The sequence below is a fragment of the Otolemur garnettii genome, unplaced genomic scaffold, assembly GCF_000181295.1.
Source record: "Otolemur garnettii isolate 467f Iridium unplaced genomic scaffold, OtoGar3 scaffold00077, whole genome shotgun sequence".
Taxonomy (NCBI): domain Eukaryota; kingdom Metazoa; phylum Chordata; class Mammalia; order Primates; family Galagidae; genus Otolemur; species Otolemur garnettii.
The window spans coordinates 9,435,047-9,453,993 of NW_003852472.1; the positions used below are offsets into that span (position 1 = coordinate 9,435,047).

The 18,947-nt window shown below is 49.0% G+C and overlaps 2 protein-coding genes across 2 annotated transcripts in view; one reads left to right on the top strand and one right to left on the bottom strand.

The window, feature by feature from the left end:
* Positions 1–399: 399 nt before the first annotated feature.
* LOC100949257 (cytochrome c oxidase subunit 6A2, mitochondrial) lies at positions 400–1,016 on the top strand. The gene is made up of 3 exons (XM_003794268.3): positions 400–472; positions 654–790; positions 896–1,016. The coding sequence occupies exons 1-3, from the start codon at positions 400–402 to the stop codon at positions 977–979; spliced, it is 294 nt and encodes a 97-aa protein (XP_003794316.1). The 3' UTR covers positions 980–1,016.
* A 1,327-nt stretch (positions 1,017–2,343) lies between these two features.
* Positions 2,344–18,947, bottom strand: part of ITGAD (integrin subunit alpha D) — a 20,571-nt gene continuing 3,967 nt past the window's right edge. Inside the window, exons 3-25 of the mRNA XM_023515727.1 lie at positions 18,454–18,607; positions 18,205–18,355; positions 17,927–18,000; positions 16,282–16,411; positions 16,032–16,174; positions 15,611–15,751; positions 15,309–15,515; positions 14,488–14,618; positions 14,210–14,367; positions 13,119–13,273; positions 12,731–12,862; positions 11,556–11,629; positions 11,111–11,252; positions 8,226–8,342; positions 8,039–8,118; positions 7,849–7,932; positions 4,502–4,580; positions 4,233–4,340; positions 4,048–4,125; positions 3,734–3,847; positions 3,490–3,591; positions 3,147–3,257; positions 2,344–2,675 (exon numbers count right to left, since the gene is read on the bottom strand). Coding sequence (XP_023371495.1) covers positions 2,580–2,675; positions 3,147–3,257; positions 3,490–3,591; positions 3,734–3,847; positions 4,048–4,125; positions 4,233–4,340; positions 4,502–4,580; positions 7,849–7,932; positions 8,039–8,118; positions 8,226–8,342; positions 11,111–11,252; positions 11,556–11,629; positions 12,731–12,862; positions 13,119–13,273; positions 14,210–14,367; positions 14,488–14,618; positions 15,309–15,515; positions 15,611–15,751; positions 16,032–16,174; positions 16,282–16,411; positions 17,927–18,000; positions 18,205–18,355; positions 18,454–18,607 — 2,761 coding nt within the window. The 3' untranslated portion in view covers positions 2,344–2,579. The remainder of the gene's footprint in view (positions 2,676–3,146; positions 3,258–3,489; positions 3,592–3,733; positions 3,848–4,047; positions 4,126–4,232; positions 4,341–4,501; positions 4,581–7,848; positions 7,933–8,038; positions 8,119–8,225; positions 8,343–11,110; positions 11,253–11,555; positions 11,630–12,730; positions 12,863–13,118; positions 13,274–14,209; positions 14,368–14,487; positions 14,619–15,308; positions 15,516–15,610; positions 15,752–16,031; positions 16,175–16,281; positions 16,412–17,926; positions 18,001–18,204; positions 18,356–18,453; positions 18,608–18,947) is intronic.

An 18,947-nucleotide genomic window follows, 5' to 3' on the forward strand; every position in this document is an offset into this window, starting at 1 on the left:
AGGCGCCGAGCCAAATTATTATACATTTTACAGTTGAAAAAACTGAAACTCAAGAAACTTCATTCATTCTTTCATTCAAGGCCTACCTGCCTTGGGCCAACCACTAGGAATAAGGTATAGAACAAAATAGTTCCCCATAACTATAAAAGAAAAGAATGGCATATTGTTCTTTAAATGTCCCCTTGCTAAATTAAGAGGCGCAGTATAGCAGCTGTCTGGAAAGGACCTTCTGCCAGTCAGGCCCGATTTTAAATATAGAAAGACCCTAAAAATAGCCACTCATGTATGTTCCAGCCTCAACAGGTGATTGGCCTAAAAGGAGGGGAGGAGAACCTAGGCCTCAGTGAAGGAGAGTGCAAGGACAGTGCCGTGTTCGTGGTCGCAGCTTTTCCCACCGCGATGGCTCTGCCTCTGAGGTCCTTGAGTCGGGGCTTGGCAAGCGCAGCCAAGGGAGAGCATGGAGGGACAGGAGGTGAGTGGGGAGCAGCCTGACTCTGCGGCTACCTGACCTTGCCCACGTGTTCCTCCCCCCACACCTCCCACTGGGCCTCCTGGGTCCTGGAGACGCCCACCACCTGCCCACTGTCCCGCAGACCTCCAGCCCCATGAACTCCCGCTTCTCTCTCACCTGCCTTCCCCCCAATCCCGCCCAGCCAGCACCTGGCGCCTCCTGACCTTGGTGCTGGCGCTCCCGAGCGTGGCCCTCTGCACCCTCAACTGCTGGCTCCACTCGGGCCACCACGAGCGCCCCGAGTTCATCCCCTACCACCACCTCCGGATCCGCACCAAGGTAAGCAGCGGGGCCACCGCGCCAGCGGACAGGCGAGGGTGTTCCGGGAACCCTCAAGCCGGGACGCTGCTGACACCCTGCTCCCCCTCTCCCCTCTCTCCACAGCCCTACTGCTGGGGGGACGGCAACCATACTCTTTTCCACAATCCCCGCGTCAACCCTCTGCCCACGGGCTACGAACGCCCCTGAGGCCTCGGTGGGCGCCCCAGGGAACAATAAAGATGTGGAAACTGTGTCTGCAGGCTCATTGTGGAGGGTGGGTCGCGCTGGGGCCGTGGGGCGACACCAACTGGTGTTCACAGCCGCTACTATGCGCACGCGCACAGTGCTCCACGTGCTTTTCTCAAGTCGCTGACTTGAGGTGCATGAGGTGTCCTCCTTCATGAACAGGTAGGCATCCCAGCTTCCTCTCTCTCACTTATTAATAATTAGGTCTCTCTCTCTCTCTCTCTCTCTCACACACACACACACACACACTCATCTTTAACAGTTAGGAATCTGGGCTGTAAAGGGCTTTCATACATGCTGAATCCTCACAGTAACTCTAGGAGCAAGGTGTAATTTTGGCTCCTCTTCTCCAGCGGAGGAATCAGAGAGTCTCAGTGACTAAATGACTTGTTCAGGCGGCTCACCAGAGGCCTCCTGGGGACGCAGGGCTGCAGACCCTGCAGTATCCAGGAGCCTTTCTGGAAGGCTGGTTCTCCTGGCTTCACATCTGCCACACACTGTCTGATCCGACAGCATCTGTGAATCCTGGCTAGCTGGAGATAGATAACCCTGATTTCAAACATCTTTAGTGGGTCTTCTTTATTAGTTTAGGAAACCAAATGCTCCTTTCTGGAAGCCTGGCTCTCTTGGCTTAAGGAGACCCTGTTCAGGGAGAACATGGGTTCAAATGAGTTCCAAACATTTCAGTCACCTCCTAGGATGGTCTACTCCCTTGCCATTATTAAGGAACCTGAAGCCTGTGCTGAAACCCAAGACTAACTTATGCATGCACACACACACTTCCTTTGACTCTCTCGCCTAATACTACTCAGCACCATCAAGAAAAAACCCAGCTTGGTGCCTGTAGCTCAAGCAGCTAAGGCGCCAGCCACATACACTGGAGCTGGTGAGTTTGAATCCAGCCCAGGCCCGCCAAACAACAATGACAACTACAACTTAAAAAAACAAAAATAGCTGGGTGTTGTGGTGGGTGCCTGTAGTCTCAGCTACTTGGGAGGCTGAGGCAAGAGAATTGTTTAAGCCCAAGAGTCTGAGGTTGCTGTGAGCTGTGACAGTACAGCACTGTACTCAGGGCGACAGAATGAGACTCTGTCTCAAAAAAAAAAAAAAAAAACCCAAAAAACAACAACAACAGAAAAAATCTCAAGCCCCTGTCAGCTGAGAAAGTGAGGGAACTTTTTCTGTAGCCACAAATAGACTCCCCCATCTATTACTAGAACAATACTCAGGTTCCTGAATTAGAGCTCTTCCATACAAGGGAAATGTGTTGTAAACATCCTTGTTTAATGTGCCAATTCTTATATATATGAAAATTTATGCTGGCATCACGCTTGCTTCTGTAAAAGGTGGGTCATTACTGAAGAAGCTGAATAGACATGTAAAAACAAAGAAATCTCTACCCCTTTGCAAAGCTGGCTTAGCACCTGATAGGCTGTTCAGGCCAGGCCATGATCTATGCAGAAATTGTTTGCACAGAAGAAGTAGATTTACAGGTGGAGGCAAGGCCAGTGCGTGGGGTAGAGATGAACAGGAAAGTGGATAATTGGGACAAAGGCAAATTTTAAGTCTCACAGCTGAAATCCTTCTCACTGAAAGTGGTAGTGTCTTCAGGCTTGTCACCCAACATTTCTTTGTACTGTCGTTTGAAGAAGCCAAGCTAGGAGAGAAAATAAGTTAGAAAAGCTGGATTGGAGGCCAGAGAAGAAAGTTGGGAGTAGGAAGAAACTGGGAAAGAAGGGGAGAACATACTCGTGTGTCAGAACTTTTCTGTAAATAGTGGCCGTCACATATTGGGTATCTACTGTGTGTCAGGCACAATTATATGCATAATCTGTAGCAGGAAAGCAGAAATTCTGTAGCCAGGCAGGTCTGTGCACATACCCTAGCCTCATTTCTGTCTTACTTTAGCCGTTCAGTGATGAAAGAATTATTATCATTTCAAAAATGAGAAAAAAGTTCAAAGAGGTTGAGCAACTTGCCTACCAGGAAATGGTGAGTAAGTGATAGAGACAATGTGTGTGTTCAGGCCTGTTTGACTCCATAGTCTGAGTTCTCACTGTACCATCCTGTCTGTGGGAGGGCTTGGGTTGGATGCTGGTGATGGGGAGAGTGGGACCAAAATACTCACTTTGTACAGTGTAGCTGTGATGAGAGCCAGCAGCAGCAGACCTCCCACAGAGCTGCCCACTATGAGGGGGATGGGGTTGTGCACCTCATACTCCTCTAGCACCGTCTTTACCTAGAGGAGAGATGACCCCGTCAAAAAGCACCAGGCCTCCTGCTGTCACAGAGTCCTCCCAGGTTCCTCAACCTTTAACCACCCCCCACCCTTCCCCAGGCCCTGCTTCAAGGGGTGAAATGCAGAAGCACGCATGTTCTTAGAGACAACTGTCCTGCCCAGAGACCTTCACCCCTTCTGCTCCCAGGACCCCCCTTACCAGCCCGACCACTGCCTCCCACACAGTCACTACCTGGGCGCTCAGAAACGCCTCCTGTCCTGGAAGCTGGGAATACACAGATCTGTCGAATGTGATTTCGGCCACACTCGCGACCAACACCTTCTTCTGCAATGTCTTCAAAAGAGAGGGGTGGGGGCAGCCTGTGGATTGGCTCTGGGGGATGCTCAGAGTCCAGGACTGGCCTGGCTTGAGGACGGGCACAGACACATCAGGCAGCACCTGGGTCTGGGGGCGGGGCCGCGCTGGGCCTACACACCTGGCTGACCCAGCCAAAGCTGAGGTTGCCCTTGAGGATGAAGTCGAGTTCCTCCTGGATGCCGAAGGAGGGGATGTCACAGCGGAACCTCAGGCAGTCAGCAATGGAGCAGTCCTGGGGACGGGAGAGGAATGAGGTTGGTGAGGGTTCTCACTTAGAGAAGAATTATAAGAGAAAATAACATCTGTCAGATTTGGGGTGGGAAACAGAGGAACAATTGTGGGCTGTGCACCTAACTCGGCAATCTAGCAGTACATTTCCCTGTATCCCCCAACATGGGCCCGTCTTGCAGTGGGGTTCAGGGCCTTTCTCACCAACGTGGAACTCCCTGGAATCCGGGTGAGGAAGTCAGGATGCTGGGGCGGTTTCCTCTCTGACACACAGGGGAGACTCTAGGGAGTGAGAGAAATAGTCACAGAACAGTCAACATTTTGCTGGAAAGAAAGTGTGCGGTGCTGTGGGATCAGACTTTGGAGAAGGAGCAAAGGCAGGCAGGCACCTGTGGAGGGGCCTCGATAGTCACATCCCACACGGCCGCCCTATTCAGCAGAATGGGAACCCAGAAATGAATGCTGACGGCCAGATCTCGCTGACTCAGGTTATTCACCTGCAGAAAATTTAGACAGAGCATTATTGAGGTCTGTGGTGCCTCCCAAATCTCATTTCTTTCTTGGCCCTGGCCCGAGGTTTCTCTCCATCTTTCCCCACCAACTTCCAATTTTATCTGTCCCAGGGGAGAGCAGACACGGATACTCCCTAGCCTCTCACGCGGTATCGATGCTCAGCCTCTTTCTTGCTCTTCTCATCGGAAGTCGAAAAGTTGAAGTACTTGGTGGATTCTTCCTGCCTGGAGAGAGAAGGCCTGCTGATGAAACATAGCCCTGACTTCCCAGTTGTGCCCTGGCAGCTGACTCAGGGAAACAATGACAGTCCTACATACCTCTATAGCCTTAGCTTCAGCCCTCCTTCCCATAGCATCCTATGCCCCAGTTACCCAGAGCCACTAGCTCTGAGCTTGACACCCTTGGCTCTCTCATACCCGCATGACTTTGCTCAAGCTCTTTCTTCTGCTTGGAATGTTCTTACCCAAATCCCTTCTGGAAATTTACACTTAGAAGCCCAACTTAAACATCCCCTTTCCTAAGGTGTAAACATTTTCCTATGAGAAAAGGGCATCCATGTTGCTGTGTCCAGAAGGTACAGGGTTAGTCTCAGGTAATACTTGCAGAGACTGTAGCCAGAACAAATAAGCTGAAGAGGAATCTAGGGAATACTATCTGGATCGCTCAGGAAAAAAAATGGAGTGAGAGCCACTCCATGGTGGAAATGAAGGAAATAGATGAGGCCACCCCAGAGCAGGTAAATGTGAAGGAAGGTGGTGCATGAACACAAGCCCATGGAGGGGACATAGTGTCCAAGGCTGTGGGGGGGTTTCCATCCACCTGAGGCCGTGTGCTGTGAAAAATTTTAAAGACCATTAATTATTTTTAAAAGATGTTCAAAACAGATAAATATATTCTTTGTTTCCTCTTTTTTTTGATCAACATAAGTGTGCCACCAAAGTTTAACTATAGGTTCAAGTGTTCCATGAGATAAAAAAGATTGAAAAACACTGATTGAAAAACACTGTGTTTTTGGCCCTGGACAGTCAACAGGATTAAGCCATAATCCCTTGCCCTCTCAGAGGTTAATATCTGAAGTCTCAGTAGAATCAAGCAGACAAGTGGAGGGGCCTGCCCTTTTTACCAGCAGCTAGCACACCGCAGCCAGCCAACTACAGAAACTCTTCAGGCCCCATGAGTATTCCCACTATCAACTAAGAACACACAGGGGCTGGTGCCAGACCACCTGGGTTCACATCCCAGGTCTGCCACTTCCTACCTGAGCCACTTGAGGCAAGCACTTTAACCTCTCTGGAGCCCTGTATTTTTTTCCTCTTTAAAGTGGGGATGGTAATAATAGTGCCTACTTATAGTAGAGCTGCAGTGAGGGCTGTAGGAGTGCTTAGCACATAGTGAGCCCTCCAAAAATGTTAGAGATTATTTTCTCTTACTATGCTAGCCCTCCTCTCTGCTCCCTGCCCTGGCCCCTTCTCTCTCTGCTTCTGTTTCCTCACCTTAAAATCTTATAGTTCTAAACCTCTTTCAAATCTGAGTAAGTCACCCAGTTTTTCCATGTCCTCAGAGAGGCATGTGGCATATGGCTATGGTATAGGCTCTGCACCTGAACCGTCTGGTTTTGATTCCTGGTTTGGTCACTTGGTGAATGACAGGGGCAAGTTATTTAATCTCTTGATTTCTTTGTTGGTAAAAACAGAGATAACATTACAGTTATAGAGTTAAGTGAATGTAAATACATGTGAAGTACTTAAAACAATGCAAAAAATCCCCCAAACAACAACGTAAAACAATGCCCAACAAAAGTATATATAACTGTAATCTCTCCTTAGAAGTATTCTCCCGTGGATAGAAGGGGAAACTTACACATGTGGTTTGAAAGGGCTTAATCTCCCCACCCCTATTCCTCTAAAAATCCATAACATCAGCAGCCTCAGCAACAGCAGCAAACTTTGTCCCATGGCAGTATCACAAGCTTCTGAGCAACTCTCTAACCCCCTGGAGCTTAGCCCAACGGGTGGGATTCTTGCTTCGTTTCTAGCCTGATTTGCCTCTGCCTCCTCAACCCATCTTCAGAACCCAGAGCGACAGTCCTATTCTTGCCTTTCCGGTGGTCTGCCTCAACCCTGGGCTCTTAGAGACCTTCCCAACAGTTTATCACACCTCTGACCATCTCTGGGTTTTGTAGAAACTTGACCTTTCCTTTCCTCTGTATGGTGACAGACCATATCCTGTTTGGTACAGTAAGTTCCCTAATTTAGCGTGTGCATCACTTTTTTTTTTTTTTAATACAGGGTCTCACTCTGTTGCCCAGGCTAGAGTGCAGTATATCATACAGCTCACTGCAACTTCAAACTCTTGGGCTCAAGAAGTCCTCCTGCCTCAGCGCCCCCAAGTAGCTCTGACTACAGGCACATACCATCTTACTCAGCTAACTTTTCTATGTTTTGTAGAGATGGAGTCTCACTATGTTGCTTGGGCTGATCTTAAACTCCTAAGCTCAAGTGATCCTCCCACCTTGACCTCCCAAAGTGTTGGGATTAGAGGCATGAGCCACCAGGCCTGGCCTTACAAGAGGCTTGTTCTTAATCTAATACCTTTGCTTGGGCATGTTCATATTAAGCACAAAGGACAGGATTGGCTTCATGTTAAAGGAAGCCTGCATTTTTGAGGGAGAAGAGAAAATGCACATAGGTGGCAAGATGTGCGTTCCACCAGCAGGCCAATTCATCAGAGAAGCAGCAAGAATTATGTCATATAGGGTGTCCCAAAGTTTGTCATACACACACACAGAGGGAACAAGGGAAATTGTGGCTAAATGTACCTTTATTTACCAAATATTCATTATAAAATATTTCTCTATGTGTTGATATATAAATATTCAAAATATAAACTATAACATAAAATATAATATGATGTTGTTATTTTTTCCTATTTATGGTGAACTTTGGGATACCCTGTTTTATGGTACATAGTCATATATCACTTAACTCTGGGAATACATTCTAAAAATGCATCATTAAGTGATTTCATTGCTGTGCAAACATCATAGGGTGCACTTTACATACGCCTAGATGGTCTAACTTACCATACCCCTAAGGCGATACGGTATAGCCTGTTGCTCCTTGGCTACAAACCTGTACATCACATTACTGTACTGAACACTGTAGGCAATTAACACAATAAGCGTTTGTGTATCTAAATATAGAAAATAGAATGCATTGCATTATGATGTTATGACAGCTACAATATTTGCTAGGCAATAGGAATTTTTCATCCCTATTATAATCTTATGAGACCATGATAGTATATGTGGTCCATCACTGACCAAAATATCGTTAGGTGGCATGTGACTATATATGGCTGGTTACCCACATAAGCATTCCCATGTGAAGAATCAGAAGGTCACATCAACAAAAGAGCAGGATGGAGCTCAGAGGGAGCTACTAGGCCTGGAGGAAGGTCAGAGGTCCAAGGGGAGGGCCAGAGAGTAAGCACCTGCTGATTATTGTGTTGATTGCATATTTCACTGGTAGCTCCAGCTGGAAGGTTGTCTTGCTGCTTGCAGGTTTATTATTCTCACTGGAAAAAGAAAGGGGACCCAGCTGGGAAGGAATCCAGGAGAGGAATCTCCAGCTGGGGCATGAGACTGATGGGTGAAGACACACCATATCTTGCCTGTACTCACCTGCTTGCATTGGCCCTCATAAGCATTCTGTTTCCCAGGGTTGCCTTGTAGGAGACGTCAAATGTGACTATGAAGGTTCCCTGAGGGAAGGAGCCAGAAAGAAGGGAGATAGGGAAGGTCATGGGGAGTGAGGGAAGGGAATGGGTCAGGATGAAGGAGGTGATGAGGATCTGGGAGAGGCACTGACCTGAGATCCCTCTCGGAAGATGGGGTGGTTGATGCTACAGCTGCTGCTCCTCAGACCCTCATTTCCAGTGGGCACTGCCTCACATGCCAGGCGCAGTGGGCGCTGATGAGGTTGCTTCTAGGGGAGGACAATAAATTCAAAAACGTTACCCATGGGCACATATGGACTTGATATGTAACAGTGGTGGCACTGCACAGGAGTCGGGGAAAGGACAGCCTCCTCAATACATGGTGGTGGGAAAACTGGCCAAGAATAGAAAGAAGGAGAAGAAAAGATAAAGAAAGAAATTGGATCCCTACCTCACTGCATATCTTAAAATAAATTCCAACTGGATTAAAGATTTAAGTGTGAAAAAGTGACCAGGTGTGACGGGTCACATTTGCAATCCTACCATTCTGGGAGGAAGCAGGTGGATTGCTTGAGCTCAGGAGTTCAAGACTAACCTGAGCAAGAATGAGACCCCATCTCTACTAAAAATAGAAAAACTAGCCCGGTGTAGTCGTGAATGCCTATAGTCCCAACTGCGCGGGAGGCTGAGGCAGAGGATTGCTTGAGCCCAAGAGTTTGAGGTTGCTTTGAGTTATGATGATGCTACGGCACTCTGCCCAGGGTGATGGAGTGAGATTCTGTCTCAAAAGAAAAAACTAATAACAATTTAAAATATAATTTAGGCTCAGTGCCCGTAGCACAGTGGTTACAGTGCCAGCCACATACACTGAAGTTGGTGGGTTTGAACCTGGCCTGGGCCAGCTAAACAAGGACAACTGCAACAACAACAACAACAAAAATAGCTGGGCATTGTGGTGGGCACCTGTAGTCCCAGCTACCTTGGGAGGCTGAGGCAAGACAATCGCTTAAGCCCAGGAATTTGAGGTTGCTGTGAGCTGTGATGCCATGGCACCCTACTCAGGGCAACTTAGTGAGACTCTCAAAACATAAAAAACATATATGTAGGGTGGCACCTGTGGCTCAGTGGGCAGGGCGCTGGCCCCATATACCAAGGGTGGCGGGTTTGAACCCAGCCCCAGCCAAGCTGCAACAAAAAAATAGCCAGGTGTTGTGGCAGGCGCCTGTAGTCCCAGCTACTCAGGATGCTGAAGCAAGAGAATCGCCTAAGCCCAGGAGCTGGAGGTTGCTGTGAGCTGTGATGCCATAGCACTCTACCAAGGCTGATAACGTGAGACTCTGTCTCTACAAAAAAAATTTTAAAAATAAAAAATAAATAGATAAAATAATATATATATATTTTGCAGTTTTTGGCTGGGGCTAGGTTTGAACCTACCACTTCCAGTATATGAGGCTGGCACCCTACTTCTTTGAGCCATAGGCACCACCCAATATTTATATATAATTTTTTAAAAAGTGTGGAGAAGCCAAACCCGCTGAGCATGGTGGTGCACACCTATAGTGCCAGCTAGTCCCAGTAGTCTCCGCACCTGTAGCTGAGGTGGGAGGACTCCTTAAGCCCAGGGGTTCAATGCTGTGGTGAGCCATGATCATGCCACTGCACTGCACGGGGTAACAGAGCAAGACTCCATCTGAAAACAATCTTCAAAAGAGAAAGAAAAAGAAAAAAGAGAAAGAAAAACTATGAAGCCTTTAGACGATATGTGTAATACAGGGAATTATTTTCATAACCTTGGAGTAGAGAAGTATTTCTTAAATAAGAACAAACACAAAAACACTAAATACAAAGCAGGAGATTGATAAAATCGACCACAATCAAATGAAGACATTCTGTTTATTAAAGGACGGAATAAAGAGACCGAAAAGACAAGCAATAGGATTGGAAAAGATAAAGGTGGCTCACTGGTCTAGGGGTCTAATTCTTGCTTAGGATCAGAAAAGGCATTTGAACACATATAGCTGGCCTAGGACAAGTAACCAGCATATGTAAAGAACTCTGACAAATCAGTACGAAAAACAAGGGCAACACAATTGAAGAATAGAAAGCAGACATGGTCAGGCACTTCCTAAAAGAAAACATCTGAGCTATCAGGAAATATGTGAAAAGTTGGTCAACCTCATAAGAGAAATGCAAATTAAAATTCTAAGGAAATACTATTACTAACCCACTAGATGACAAAAATTATAACGTCTGACACTGCCAAGTACTGGAGTGGATGGAAAGCCACCGGAACTCTCATGTGCTGCTGATGGAAGTGCAAATAGGCAAAAATACATTTGAAAATGATTTGCCCTCACATCTTAAAATTGGAGATACACACACCCACTGACCCAGCAATTCCACATGTTATACACCTTCCCAAATGTTTCTCATAAGCGCGGCAGGATACATGCTCAAAAATGGTCTTGCTAAAACCCGGAACCCATTCAAATAGCAATCAATTATAGGATGGATAAATTATTATAGTCATACAAAGGGATTCTATGAAACAATGAAAATATTCTACAGACATATGCAACTACATGGGTGAGTCTCACAAACACAGTATCGAGGGAAAGAAGTAAGATGCAAAAGAGTACCTACATGTTTCCACTTACATAAAATTCAAATATTGGCAAACTGAACAGTGTCATTTGGGAATGCACACATGGTAAAACCATAAAGAAAATCAAGGAAATGATTATCTCAAAGTCAGAATAGTGATTATCTTTGGGGAGAGGGAGGGTTGTAATGGGGAAAGGTATATGATGGGAGGGCTTCTGGGGGCCCTAGCAGTGTTTTATTTCTTGATCTGGATGCTAATTGCATGGAGGTTTGCTTAATATTAATCGTTAAACTATACCTATGCTTTACGTACTTTTCTCTGTGTGTTTATGTGTCATCACAGAAGAGGAATTTAAAAGAAACTACTATACATCTGGGAGTTACAGGGCAAAGGAGAGGCCCCAGCCAACTGGAGCCCAGGGGAGTTGCTTACCTGGGTTCCTGACACCCATCGATAGGACAGCCCCGTTGGGTAGTAGAAGTTGATCACAGTTCCATAGGAATCCTCACCCTCATTGCACACAGTCACTGTCACATTGAGTTCCAGGGAGCTCCCCACTACCAGGGTCTTCAGGCTAAAGGGCAAAGAACAGGACTGAGAGTGTGACTCTGCTGGAAATAGGCTGGAATTGGATCAGGGCAGGGTGGGATTATGGGAACTCATGAGCTATGGGGAACACTCCAATCAAATTCATTTTTGTTATATAGGCATTAACATATGACATAAATAGAGAAAAATTAAAAGGTAAAAGAAATGTCAAAATCTTAGAAAAAGAAAAAAAGCATTTTTGTTAGAAAGAAAGCCAAAAGGGAAGTGCAAACCCTCCTCAGGCTAATGAGCTGGGAGACTCGGAAGCTAGAAAGGCGATCGAGCTCACCCGGAGAAGCTGAGGCTGACACTCAGGTCCCCCTCACAGATGCGATCTTGTCCACAGTTCTTCTCAAAGGGGAGCTGCAGCAAAACAGTATATTCCCTTCCCATCTCATGTCTTAAACTTTATCCAACCCCCTCATCAGAGGCACCCGTCTGCACTATCACCGAGCCTCTGCACCCAGCCCTCTGCTACACACTGGAGTGGAGATGGGGTTTGGGGGTTGGAATATAAAAGAAAAATAAAACAAGATATTTGGATTCAAGGACTATAAAGTTTCGTTGAGTCAGATCCAACTCATCCTGGAACAACATGCAACAAACATTATTAAGTGCCAGTAATTTGACAGGTTCGGAGTTGGGGTAGGAGCTTGGGGAAGGTGAAAAAGACAAGCGAATTAGACATGGGTCTTAGGCTCAAGGACCCTACAATCCCAGGAGAGCCACAAATGTAGATGCAGAATGCTAGGATTCCTGCCATGTGATATTTGGTCTGGTAGACCATGGCGTGATGGGAGGTCAGAAATGAAGTGGCAGCTTCTGAGTGGGGTTTTCAAAGAAGCTTGGAGGTTTGAGGACTAGAGAGGATTCTTTTTTTTTTTTTTTTTTAGACAGAGCCTCAAGCTGTCCCCCTGGGTAGAGTGCCGTGGCATTACAGCTCACAGCAACCTCCAACTCCTGGGCTCAAGCGAGTCTCTTGCCTCCGCCTCCCAAGTAGCTGGGACCACAGGCGCCCGCCACAACGCCCGGCTATTTTTTGGTTGCAGCCGTCATTGTTGTTTGGCGGGTCCGGGCTGGGGATTCGAACCCACCACCTTAGGTGTACGTGGCTGGCGCCTTAGCCCGGTGAGCTATAGGCGCCGAGCCTAGAGAGGATTCTTGAGATATAGAGAAGGAAATATTTTCCAAATGAGAGATATAGCACGGACAGAGGCACAGAGGTAGGAATCAGAAAAGTTGGGAAGGATCTGCAGAATGTGAACCAGAGAGTTTATGTTGGGGCAAAGGGGGTGACCAGCCAGTATGTGTTCAGGGGTCCAAGCTAGACAGGGCTTGGTACCTGGGTGGAGGCATTTTGGACTTGATGTAGTTGGTAGACAATTGGGAGCTACTGTGGGTTCTTGAGCACATGGAGACCCAGTGAAAGTCAGCACATCCCTGGGATTTCATTGAAAGACTCACAGAAGCCATGAAGAGGTCCTGTGTGCCCACAGCCAGCACAGGGCGAAGGTTCCGGAATGAGGGGATGGGCTCTCCCACCAGGGAGAAGTTGAGGCGCAGGATGATGGGGCTTATCACATCCTCCACGCAGTCCTGAGGGAGAATGGACTTTCCAGAACCTACTATCCTTCCCCTTACTTTCCACCACTGAGGCTTCTCCACTATGTCCATTCCCCCCATCCATACAGTACCCTATCTAAGCTGTACAGTGGAGTCTCCAGCCCCAAGTTTTCTCTCTCTGACCCTAGTATCCTCACCCTTCCCACCCCATTCAGCAAAGAGCTGGGATGCTAGAGGCTGGCTTCAGGCCCCTCCTCCCTCTCCCCTTCCCAGAACCCCAACTCCTCACTGTCAAAAGCAGCTTTATGGTTTCACAGTGATCCCCCAGCCCCAAGGTTTTTCTTCGAGTCAAAGTCCAGTTTTTGGTCTCATCAAAAATGGCCCGAGAAATCAGGCGTCCTGGGTCCAATACCAGATCATACTTGACAGAGCTTTGAAGATCACCTGAAGTGGAAGAGGGAGTAGAAATGGGAAGGCTGAGACAATCTAGAATATTCTGTTTTCATTTATTTATTCATGTAACAGATATTTACTGGGCACTTCTTATGGCCCCTGAACTGTACCCAGGGCCTGGGATATACTTGGAGAAGAAGATAGATGTGGCTCCCACCCTCATGAAGTTTACAGTCTAGGAAAGGAGTCAAGCACACAGCCATAATGTTGCATCACAGCGTGATCAAAGCAAGGGGAGGATCTTCTGGCCATATCAGGAGAGTGTGCTGACTTGTGCCTGGGCAGGAATGCCATCTTAGATGGGCCATCTACACTGTGGCCTGGAGGATGAGCAGGAGAATGGTGAAGAGTGGGAAGGAGAGGGTCCTGGACTACTGTGGGAACAGAGGCTAAAACCAGAAAGGGGAAGGAGGCTGGCGTATTTATAGAAAGTGCATATAGTAAGGCAGATGATGCTGTGAGACCAGAGAGGCAGGGAGGCCAAATCAGAGAGAGCATTTCAGGGAGGGGTTGGGTCTTTATAAACCAAGGGGGAGCAGTTGAGGAGCGTTAAGCAGGGGAGTGAGGCATTAGGTTTGCATTTCAGGACCAATCAACTGCAGTGCTTCTGTGGAGAATGGATAGGAGGGTGCAAGAAGGGACAGGAGAATTGCTCCAAGTGTCATTACTTTGGTGTAGGTAAGAAAGAGACATTGTGGCCTAGAGGAAGGCAGGGGATGAGGGACAAAAGTGGACAGAGACAGAGTCTACAGGCCTGGGTGTGGGAAGAAGGGGAGGGAAGGTGTGCAGGTTTCTGACTTGGGCAGCTGAGCAGTCACAGACGTGAGATTTAGACTCCTGGGCCCACTCTATCCTGAGGATAGCAGTGAGGGGGAGGGGGCTGTAATGGGGGGAGGAGCTGAATACACTTTTAGGGGGCAAACTCACCTAAGTGGTCCAGTGAGCTTTTGTGAATAATGAGACAGACTGTGGCCTTCCCAGCTTCCAGGGTGGTGGGCACTTCTTCCAAGCATTGGTATACAGCCCTTGGCACCTCCACAGGGGTGAATCTCATGGTTACCCCCACTGTCAGCATGGGTAGGCTCCTGAAGAGAATAAGCAGGGGAGGGGAACAGGACACTGTCCTCTGTGAGGAGGACAAGGAGGGGAGGGCAGCATTGGTGGATCAGACACATGGCACGTGGTATTTGGGGGGTGGTTGTCACCTGAGCAACAGCACGTGGCCTTGGGCGCCCACAGCCAGGTCCACCAGTCCATCCTGGGTGAGGTCCTGGCCCCCGCTCAGTGACTGTCCAAAATACTGAAGCCTGGAGGAGAGCTGGGAGCCTGTGATCCGCTGGCCAGAGAGGGAGAAGAGAAGTGAGAGTCCAAGGAAGGTGCTGGGAAAGGTTTGGGAAGAGCTTTGGGAAGAGATTGTAGTCAAGGCAGATCTGAATAGAAAAACTGAAAAGGAGAGATGAGGGGGTAGGAATTGAAAGCAAGCAGCCTGAGGACCCCAGGACTCCCAGACGGAGAGCAGGGAGCTCTTTTCGTCCAACTCATCACCAGAGTGCAGGTTACTGATGAAATAAAAGCCCAGCAAGGGGAATGTGATAGGGTCATTTATTTGTTATAGTCCTTCGTGACCATGTGATGACCAGCATGCTTAGCACTCTCGTTCTGCTATGTGTACGAGAAGCTAATGGTGTTGGTTTTATCATCTCCATGTTTCGTGGAAAGAAACTAAGGCTCACGGAGGCCGTCAGTCCCTGCCTAAGGCCCCACAGCTAATGGTGGCCAGCCAGGCCAGGGATGTGAGCAGGGGTCTGACCTTCAAAGCCTGGCCTCTTAACTAGTAAACTACCCACAACAGACTGAAGGCTGTCTGGAATCAAAGAAGAGAGGAGAGGTGATTTGTGCTTTCTGAGGAGCTACTGAGAGAAGGAAGGGAATGGTAGCTGCTCAGGCTAGTGGCAGGAGACTGCCTGGGCTGAAGCCAAGACCTGGGGCGGGAGATGGAACTGAGGCTGGAGACAGGGGTCCTCACCTGGCTGTGGGAGGGGCTGATGCTGGGTCCAGAGGCTCCATGAAATAGGTAGACGGCACCCTGGTTCTCCTGCTCTCCTGGGGCCCCAATGGCCACATCTGTTAGCTTGTCCCCATTCACATCCCCCAGCACTGTCAGAGCTGCCCCAAAGCGGCCCCAGGGATGGCCCTGCTCCCCACGGAGAATGACCTCACACTGCCACCTGCTCTGTTGTGGAACAAAACCAGTGTCAGGACCCCACCTGGGAGACCCCTCACCCTACCCCCAGACCCCACCCAGCCCAGTGCCCATTAGTCACTCACCCCCTGAGGCAAGGGACACACAGACACCTGGCCCCCACCGGTCTGCTCGTAGTAATGGGGGGCCCCAATGAGGACCAGGTCAGTGCTGCCATCTCTGTCCACATCCACTGAGCAGAGGGAGGCCCCAAAGTAGGAGCCAATCTGGAGGGCAGAGTGTCAGTCATCCTGCCCTTTCCTGCCAGAGACATTCCTTCTGGGCCAGGTCCCGCCTCTCCCCTTTCCTGCCAGAGACATTCCTTCTGGGCCAGGTCCCACCTCTCCCCTTTCCTGCCAGAGACATTCCTTCTGGGCCAGGTCCCACCTCTCCCCAGGCAACAGGAACTGCCCCAGGGTCTCTGGTCCCCTTCGTGCTCTCCTTCTCCACCCCTGGCCACCCCTCGCCCTGACCCTTGTGTTCCCCTCTGCTGCCTCCATACCCAACCTGGGTCCCTGTGACTTCTGCCTTTGGCCTCCACTGCCTGGCTGCCTCGGTGAAGATGACAACTTTCCCGGTGTGCTGATGGCGGGGAGCCCCCAGGACCAGGCTCTGCACCCCTTTCCACAGGGCCAGCTCAGTGGAGTAACCTGAGGGGGCCAGGCCTCAGCACAAAGGTCTGCCCCTCCCCACCAGGCCTCTCCCCCTCCCAGACAGCTCGTCCCCAGCCTGTCCCCCACCCCCAGGCTTTTCTCACCCAGGTAAGAGTCCCTCATGTCCACATTCTCCTGAGACATATTGATGAAGGTGGGGTTCATATTTGGGGGGTACAGGAAGGCACCTCCAGACCAGCTGAAGCTCCCCACAGCCCCCAGAACTGGTCTATTCTGGAAGGAAAGGATTTCAGGGCTGAGAGAGGCTGGAACAAGAAGACAGCCTCTTCCAAAGAAGTGCCTGCCTCTGGCCCTCACCAGCAGCCTCTGCACCCCGAACCCCTAATGTCTCTCTATCTATCTCCCCCTGCCACTGTCCCAGTCAGCACCAACCCCTGTCACCCACCACTCTGTCTCCCCCAGTGTTCTCCTCGGCCCCACTTCAACCACCCTAGCACTAAATTTCCTCAAATTCAAATGTACAGCCATTGCCCTGTTGGAAAACCGTTACCAGCCCCCTTAGGAAGGTGCCTAGGACCCTTCCCAGTCAAATCCATGAAAATCTCGCTTTGGCCTGAATACCTCTCTCTCCTTCTCACTTTCTAACACTCAGCTCATCCCTCTGGAAGAGTCACTTCAAAGTCACCTCCTCTTTGAGGTCTTCCTCAGCCCTCCTAGGAAGCCATAGGCATTTCCTCGCTGCACTTCGTTTATGGCCTGTTTAACTTTTTGATATGGATAAATTACAACATCGGTCCCCAACCTTTTTGGCACCACAGAGAAGTTTAACAGAAGACAGTTTTTGCATGCATTGTAGGTAGGAGGTGGGGTGGGGGTGGGGAGCTTAGAGCCTCATAATGAGTGCACAACCTAGATCCCTCACGTGTACAGGTTACAGTGGGGTTTGTACTTTTGTGAGAATCTAATGCCATCGCTGATGTGACAGGAGGCGGAGCTCAAGTGGTGATGCCAGTGATGGGGAGCGGATGAATGTACATGAAGCTTTCCTTCTGCTCACCTCCTGCTGTGCAGCCTGGTTCCTAACAGGCCAGGCCAGGATCAGTCCCCAGCCCTGAGGTTGAGGACCGCAGATTTAGAACATACACAGATGTAGAAAGAAATCTGTACCGAGCTCCCAAGGACCCTTGACCCACCAATCTTGTTTCATTTCTACCAACTCCCACTCACCCCCAAATTACTCTGAAGCAAATCCTTCTGGATACTTTGAACATACGTGTACTTCCTGCATGTCTCTATGGTCTCTTCAGGGTGGCCCTTCTCCCCCCTCTGCCCCCCTCCTCCCAGGCTGCCCCTTGCTTATCTACTGCGGCTGTGCCAGGCCTTCTCTCTCCCTGGCATGGTAAACTCGTTCCTGACTTAGGACTTTTGCATTTGCCTTTTCCTCTACCTGGAGCAATTTCCCCCCAGATTTTCCTAGGGCTGGCCCCTTCTTATCATTCAGCCTCTTCTGACCAGCTCTTTTTTTCTATCCCAACACATAGCACCCTCTGAAAGTCTTGTTTGCTAATTCCTTCCACGTGAATACTCCATGAGATCAGGAACCTTGGCTCCCCTCTTTTCTGCTGTGCTCCCATCACTTGACATACTGCTTGGATGTCTCTCTTCTACTGGACAGTGAACTTGAAGACAGGGTTTCATTCTTATTTACTTCCGGGTCTCAGGTCCTATCCTAGGGCGAGCCCAGAGTTGGTGCCTGAGATCTGTTTATCAAGTACATACTCCACCTACCATTGTGAATACTGAACTGAAGCCTTCTTGGGACATCTCATGCTGAAAGGAGCTACTCGTCTTTGATTGGGTTCCTGTGGGAAACAGGTCACTTAGGTTCCCAGAAGCCAGGGGACCATGAGGACACTCAGCAGAGGGAGGAGAACATGGTCTGGGGCTTGGGTTCTGGGGAGTAATTTTGAGTGAGTTGTGCAAAGGGAGGGACCAAATCAGGACTGTGGGGGACAACTGGGCCAGGACCCCTTTAATTCAAAGGCCCAACCTTATTCCCCACTTACCCTCAACCGCAAAGATCTTCTCCTGTAGATTCTTCTGGATGCTGCCAAGTGCTGCAAAGTTGTTCACCATGAACACATGGTCCTGTGGAGGCGCTGAGCCAATGGTGTCCAGCTCCTGCCTGGCGGTGGGTTCCTGGAAAGCATGTCCCACCTACAGCAGAGAGGCAGCTGAGGCGGAGGAACCCACCAGCCCTTTGCCTGCATAAGGTGCAAGCTGAGTCTGGGGAAGTGATGAAGAAGAGGCCGCACCCCAATGGCATAGCGGATGATGCCAGCTCTCTCTGCCTGGGGGATGACAGCGCTGTATTCCAGGGGATCTTTGTACTTCTGCCCATCAGTGATAACAATGAGGATCTTCTTGGCACGTTCACGGGCTCCATTATCACTATGAAATAGCTCTGTCCTATCAGGTAACAAAAGGAGATGCTTCCTGTGAAATGGATTAATTCTGGAAAGACATCATTTGCCACCCTAGAACCTCATCTGAAGAGGTTGGGAGTCCTGGTAACTTTAGACTCTATCAGGCATCTTAAGAAATCAATTCAGCCCTTTTTGAGAGCCATCCTGGTAATAATTAATAAGAGAAAAATAAAAGTAGTCATATTCTTTATTTCTAAAATTCTTTTTTTTCATTTATTTGAGGCAGAGCCTCAAGCTGTCCCCCTGGGTAGAGTGCCAGTGGCATCAAAGCTCACAGCAACCTCCAACTCCTGGGCTCAAGCGAGTCTCCTGCCTCTGCCTCC

Bases quoted from the DNA above. Each gene is read 5' to 3' on its own strand.
- LOC100949257 (XM_003794268.3), top strand. From the start codon at position 400: ATGGCTCTGCCTCTGAGGTCCTTGAGTCGGGGCTTGGCAAGCGCAGCC. The intron at 473-653 runs GTGAGTGGGGAG...AATCCCGCCCAG, and splicing joins AGAGCATGGAGGGACAGGAG to CCAGCACCTGGCGCCTCCTG. The intron at 791-895 runs GTAAGCAGCGGG...CTCTCTCCACAG, and splicing joins ACCTCCGGATCCGCACCAAG to CCCTACTGCTGGGGGGACGG.